The 6043-nt window shown below is 69.5% G+C and overlaps 1 protein-coding gene across 2 annotated transcripts; it reads left to right on the top strand.

The window, feature by feature from the left end:
• Positions 1 to 97: 97 nt before the first annotated feature.
• On the top strand, positions 98 to 6000 carry LOC120398521 (tigger transposable element-derived protein 3-like). 2 transcript variants are annotated; one of them, XM_039526025.1, is made up of 4 exons: positions 98 to 289; positions 1627 to 1753; positions 2758 to 2871; positions 4004 to 6000. In XM_039526025.1, the coding sequence occupies exons 1-4, from the start codon at positions 266 to 268 to the stop codon at positions 5623 to 5625; spliced, it is 1887 nt and encodes a 628-aa protein (XP_039381959.1). In that variant the 5' UTR covers positions 98 to 265; the 3' UTR covers positions 5626 to 6000. The 2 variants fall into 2 exon arrangements, with proteins under 2 accessions (XP_039381959.1, XP_039381960.1); XM_039526026.1 differs by lacking the exon at positions 98 to 289 and adding an exon at positions 675 to 816.
• Positions 6001 to 6043: the final 43 nt, after the last annotated feature.

Raw genomic sequence — 6043 nt, 5'->3', positions numbered from 1 at the left:
GCGGGGCGGGGCGGGGCGGGGCGAGGCTGCCGCGGGCCCGTGGGCCAAGGCACACAGCCGGGGCCGGGCCGGACGGCGGGTCCCAGCGTCGCCAGGAGCCGGCTGCGCCCGGGGCCGGTTTGGGGTCTGGGCCGGGCCGGGCCCCGCGTCCCTCCCGCAGCCGCCAGGGGAGCCGGGCCGGGGCGCGCTGCAGCGGGGGCCGGGCTCGGGCAGGTGCCCGCTGGGCAGCCGCGGCGCCATCGCTCGCAGAGGGGAGAGCGGGGAAATGGCTGCGGGGGCTTCGGCGCAGGTAGGGCCGGGCCGGGGGGCTCTGGGGGGCGCGCGGCGGGGCCGGGCCGGGAGGCTCCGTGGGGCCGGGCCGGGCTCGGGGTGCGCGGCGGGGCCGGGGGCGCGGGGCAGGGCCGGGGGGCTCTGGGGGGCGCGCGGCGGGGCCGGGCCGGGAGGCTCCGTGGGGCCGGGCCGGGCTCGGGGGGTGCGCGGCGGGGCCGGGGGGCGCGGGGCAGGGCCGGCCCGGCCCGAGGGTTGGCGGCGCCTCCAGCCAGCCGCGCTCTTGCTGCTTCCCAGGTGCTGCAGCTGGGCCCGGGAGGAGGGGGTTTGGGAGCCAGGACTCCTGGGTTCCATCCCCAGCCCTGGGAGAAGAATGGGGCCTAGTGGCTATGGGGAGGGGGCTGGGAGTTAGGGCTCCTGGGTTTTGTTCCTGACTTGCTGTGGGACCTCCTGAGTCCTTTCCCGGCTCTGTGCCTCAGTATCCCCCTCTGTAAAATGGGGCTAGGTGAATAACCACACACCGTGCCAGGCAGTGCAGACAGATACAGGGTAATTTCCTCCCCCTCTCCCCTCTGTCAGGGCATCTCAGTCCAGCGCACCTGGCAGCATTGCTGCCACTCAAACCCTGCTGCTCCCCCCCCCCCCCGGCCGCAGTCCCTGCCATTCTGGGGCAGGGGCTCCCCAGCACACCCCACTTGGAACAGCCAAGCCGGCGAGGCCTGTCCCTGGCTCCCTTCCCATCAACAGCAACGGGTGATGCCTGGATCCTGCCCTGGAGCCCGGCGTGAAGGGGGCTGAGGCCCTGGGGCGCTGGAACCATGTGTTGCCTCCTGGGCGTTACACTGCACACCCCCTCCCTGCGAAGAGCCGCAGCCCCGCTCGGGTATTAGCTAGCGACTGCCTTGTCGCCCCAGGCGTGGGCCGGGCCAGCCCCCCGTGTGGGAGACGCTCCGAGCAGGAAGCCTGGACCCAGGAGCTGGTCAGTAGGTACCAGCCCAGAGACAGCAGAGATCGGAGGGGGAGCGTGGGGACCCAATGCAGCGGGGCTGAGCGTGGCGGGCAGCGGGCTCAGCGGGTGTCGCAGCACAGGAGGCTCGTGAAGGTGGATAATCGGGTTGTTTGGGGGGGCGCCGAGGGGCTGGTTTGACAGTGTACCAGGCAGGCCCTGTGCCGGCTGGCAGCTGGGACGGAGAGAGAGCGGGTGGGTGAGGACGGACAGTGAAACTAGCAGCGAAGGAGCCAGTGGAGGGCAGCAGAGAGGGGGCGACGTGGTGGAAGCGAAGGGCCCCAGTCCGGGCTGCGAGCGTCCACAGGCCGCTGAAGCGGGTGGTGCTGAGCAGGGGGTGGTTTGTTTCCCAGGGGCCCGTGACCTTTGAGGACGTCGCTGTGTATTTCACCAAGGAGGAGTGGAAGAAACTGGCCGGATGGCAGCGGGAGCTGTACCGCCACGTAATGCTGGAGAATTACCAACTGGTGGCCTCACTGGGTGAGCTCCTCGGCCATCCCTTGTTAGCAGCAGCCCCCAACATGGACGTTACTGGAGTCCCCCACCGGTTCCTGCTGTGGGGAAATCTGATTGATTGTGACAATCATGGAACCCCATGGGGCATGGCAAGGCATGGGGTGGGCTGGCAGCAGGGCAGGCTGGGGCAGGTGAGGCATGGGGTGGGCTGGCAGCAGGGCAGGCTGGGGCAGGAGAGGTGTGGGGTGGGCGTGGGGTGGGCGAGGCATAGGGTGGGCTGGCAGCAGGGCAGGCTGGGGCAGGTGAGGCGTGGGGCGGGCACTGGGGTGGGCGAGGCATGGGGTGGGCTGGCAGCAGGGCAGGCTGGGGCAGGAGAGGTGTGGGGTGGGCGTGGGGTGGGCGAGGCATAGGGGGGGCTGGCAGCAGGGCAGGCTGGGGCAGGTGAGGTGTGGGGTGGGCTGGCAGCAGGGCAGGCTGGGGCAGGTGAGGCGTGGGGTGGGCACCGGGGTGGGCGTGGGGTGGGCTGGGCTGGCACCAGGGCGGGAGAGCCATGGGCAGGCTAGTATGGGGCTGCATAAGCTCCTGTCCGTGCACTGCAGCTGTGGCCTGCGATATCCCCTGCTGACTCCGTGTGGGTCTCACTCGGTCCCTGTCTCCGTTTCACCCCGGTTGTGCCTGGTGCCCAGCGCTGAGCCCCAGGAACCGCTTTTGCCCAGATCCGGCCTCGTAGCCCTGGTCGCCGCGTTGCTTGTGCAGGCCTGTCCGAGCGCCCCAGGCGCTGGCGGGGTGGGGAGCCCTGGCAGGGGACGATGGAGGGTTGGGGGGCAGGGTGTGGGGGGAGATTCTGTCTGGCCCCTGTGGGCATTAACCTCTCTGACTGTGCCTCATACGAGACGGCCCCTTCAGCGCCAGCTCTGACTGTTCCACACCTGACCCCAAGCACCGCCCCCCCCCGCCCCCCAGCAGCCCAGGGGAGCCTGAGCCTGGGGCAGTGCCAGAAACCGACTGTGCTTCTCCCCCCGGCCCAGGCTCTGCGAGCCCCAAACCTGAGCTGGTCTCTGAGCTGGAGCGAGGGGAAGAGCCGCGTGCTGGGGACAGCCAGGACCTGCGAGCGAGGGAGAGCCCCAAAGGCCCCGGCCCAGGTGAGTGATGCACACACCTCTGCAGACCCAGTTCCCAGCCTGGCCGGAGCTGGATGCCCCCTCCGAGGCCCTGCCCCTCTCCCCCCTTGCTTTGCCCCGGGTTGTGGCTGGCGGCTGGGCAGCATGGGCGTATGGCGGCCCAGGCGCAAACAGCGGCACGCGGCCCGAGACGGGCGACTCGGGCCTGGAGACTTCCAGGTCCATAGTTTCTAGCCTGCCCGTACGCAGCTGTAGTGACTGCGCGTGTGCATGGCCAGGTCCCCGTGTAGCATGGCCAGTTCTCACCCGTGCAAACGCTGTCTCTGCATTACTGCTCACGGCTGGTTCTCCGCCCTGCACCTCACGTAGCCTTGGGTCCTGTTAGCGCGTCTGACCCGTCTCCGCTCCCGGCGATCTCTCCCCGCTGCTGGGGAACGTGTCCCCCGCTCTCTGCAGGCAGCGCTCGCAGCCGCTCGCTCCCGGAGTCGATTCCCCACCTGGGTTTAGTGCCCACGTCCCAGCGGAGGGGCCCAAACTCAAACTCTGTCTGAAGAAGCCCCACGTGAGTCGTGCTGGGCCTGACAGATCGTTCCTGGGAACTCCCGGCTGCTGCTCCTTACAGGGAACGCAGGCTGGGCTGCGGCAGCCCCGTGGTCTGGGCGTGTTATGGTCCTGTGGTTTCCTGTTGCTCAGAGCCCCCCAGGGGGGAGGGTGACCAGCTGCTAGCGCAGGGGTTGAGAACAGGGTGGGCTCCCCACTCCTGGGTCACAGCCTCTCATCGCAGGTGACTCATTCAGGGCTGCACGTGGAGGGTTTCCAGTGGGACTGGGAGCCGGGACTCCTGGGTTCTTATTCCCAGCTCTGGGAGGGGAATGGGATCTGCTGGCAGGTGGGAGCCAGGACTCCTGGGTTCTGTTCCAAGATCTGCCAGTGAGGTGCTTTGAGACGCTCTCTGTGCCTCAGTTTCCCCATCGGTAGCCGGGGATGATCTTTGCTCCCAGGAGGGCTGCGAGGCTCAGAGCCTGGGGCTGGAGGGAGTACGACTGTTCCAGGAAGATGCGGGGTGTGTGGGGCCCAGGGCTGCCCTGGGAGCGAGGCGTGGGAGAGGCGCTGGGCGGGCTGCGGAGAGCTGACGGGGTCTCTTTCCCCACAGACCCTTCCAAGCGCCGGCTCTCGTGCTGCACGACCACAGTCATTTCCAAGAGGAAGGAGCTCTCGCTGGCCGACCGGGTCAAGCTGCTGCAGGCCCTGGAGTCGCCCTCCGCCTCCCTGTCCAGCGTGGCCAAGCTCTTCGGGATCTCCAAGAGCCAGGCGGGCCGGATCGGCCGCAGCCGGGAGCAGATTCTGGCCGACTGGCGCACCAATGCCAACCCGCTGCGGAAGCGCAAGCGGGAGGGCAAGGGCGGGGAGGTGGAGGACGCGCTGTTCCTCTGGTTCCAGCAGGCCCTGGCCAGGGGGGAGAGGCTCTCGGGCCCGATCCTGAAGGCCAAGGCCCAGGAGCTGGCCCTGCACTCGGGCCGGGAGTTCGAGGCCACGGACGGCTGGCTCTGCCGGTGGAAGACTCGCCACAACATCGTCTTCAAGCGGCAGCTCGGCGAGAAGCAGGACGCGGACGTCGGCAGCGCCCAGAGCTGGGTGAGCGAGGTGCTGCCCTCCCTGCTGGCCGGCTACAGCGCCGAGAACATCTTCAATGCCGACGAGACCGGGCTGCTGTACCGCGGCTACCCCGGCCGGGACCCGCCGCTCCTGGGCAGCAAGAAGGCCAAGGACCGCGTCTCCGTCCTCTGCTGCGCCAACCACGCCGGCACGGAGAAGAGGCGCCTGCTGGTGGTGGGCAAGAGCCGGCGGCCGCGGTGCCTGCCCAAGGACCCGCACGCCCTGCCCGTCGCCTACGCCAACTCGGCCAACGCCTGGGTGACCGCGCACATCTTCCAGCAGTGGGCGCTGCAGTGGGACCAGGAGCTGCGGCGCGACCGGCGCCAGGTGCTGCTCTTCCTGGCCCACAGCAGCGCCCACCCCCGCGAGCTGCAGGCCGAGCTGCGCCACATCAAGCTGGCCTTCTTCCCCCCCCACACCCGCAGCATCACCCAGCCCATGGACATGGGCGTCGTCCGCAATCTGAAGGGTCACTACCGGGCGCTGGTGGCGGCCAAGGCCCTGCTGAGCCCGGAGCAGGGGCGGGCGGGGCGGGCGGCCGAGATCGCCGGGAGGGTCACGCTGCTGGACGCCGTTTACATGCTGCACCAGGCGTGGAGCCTGGTCCGGCCGGCCACGGTGCAGAGCTGCTTCCGGAAGGCCGGCTTCCACCTGGCGCCCTTTGAGCGGGAGGAGCTGGACCTGCCGCCGCTGGCCGACGTGCCCCGGCCGCCCTTCATGAGCGAGCAGGACTTCAGCGAGTTCGTCGGCATGGACGCCGAGGAGCCGGCCGTGGGCGAGATGACCAGCGAGGAGTGTGCGCTGGCCCGGAGGAGCCAGTGGGCCGAGGCCACCGAGTGCTCGGAGGAGGACGGGGACCCGGACCCGGGGAGCCGTGTCACCGCCGCCGAGGCGCTGGCCGGTCTGTCTGCCGCCATGAAGTGGTGCCAGCTGCACGGCCTGGTGTACCACTGGGAGAGACTGCTGGAGACGGAGAGTGCCGTGCGAATGGCCGCTGTGGCCGAGGCCAGCCAGAGCCGGGCCCCTGGTCGCTCCCACCACGTGCCCGGCGTGGGGCTGCCGGCTCCGCCCGGGCTGGGCTCGGCCTGCTCTGACCCCTCCTGCAGTGCTGCCCTCTGACCCGGCCCCACCCTTCCCCCCGGGGGGCCTCGGGCAGCATGGCAGGGCGAGCCCAGTGCCGCAGGCTGCCCGCGGGGCGGGGAGGGGAAGGGCCGGGGTTCCCCAGGGCTCGGTGTCTAAACTGCGAGTAGATCAGGTGGGGGGGGGCACCGGGGCTGGGGGTGTGGACAAGAGGAGAGGGAAGGACAGACAGACAGCATGGGGTGGGGGAGAGATGAGGCTTCCAGTGGAATGGTCATTCCCCGGGAACGGGTGTCTCTGCCCCCCCCCAGTAACCCATTCCAGTGCTTCACCACCCTCCTAGTGAAATAGTGTTTCCTAATATCCAACCTAAACCTCCCCCACTGCAACTTGAGACCATTACTCCTTGTTCTGTCATCTGCCACCACTGAGAACAGTCTAGATCCATCCTCTTTGG

This window comes from Mauremys reevesii, linkage group 2 (genome assembly GCF_016161935.1).
Source record: "Mauremys reevesii isolate NIE-2019 linkage group 2, ASM1616193v1, whole genome shotgun sequence".
NCBI classification, from domain to species: domain Eukaryota; kingdom Metazoa; phylum Chordata; order Testudines; family Geoemydidae; genus Mauremys; species Mauremys reevesii.
This window is presented reverse-complemented; position numbering and strand designations above follow the sequence as displayed.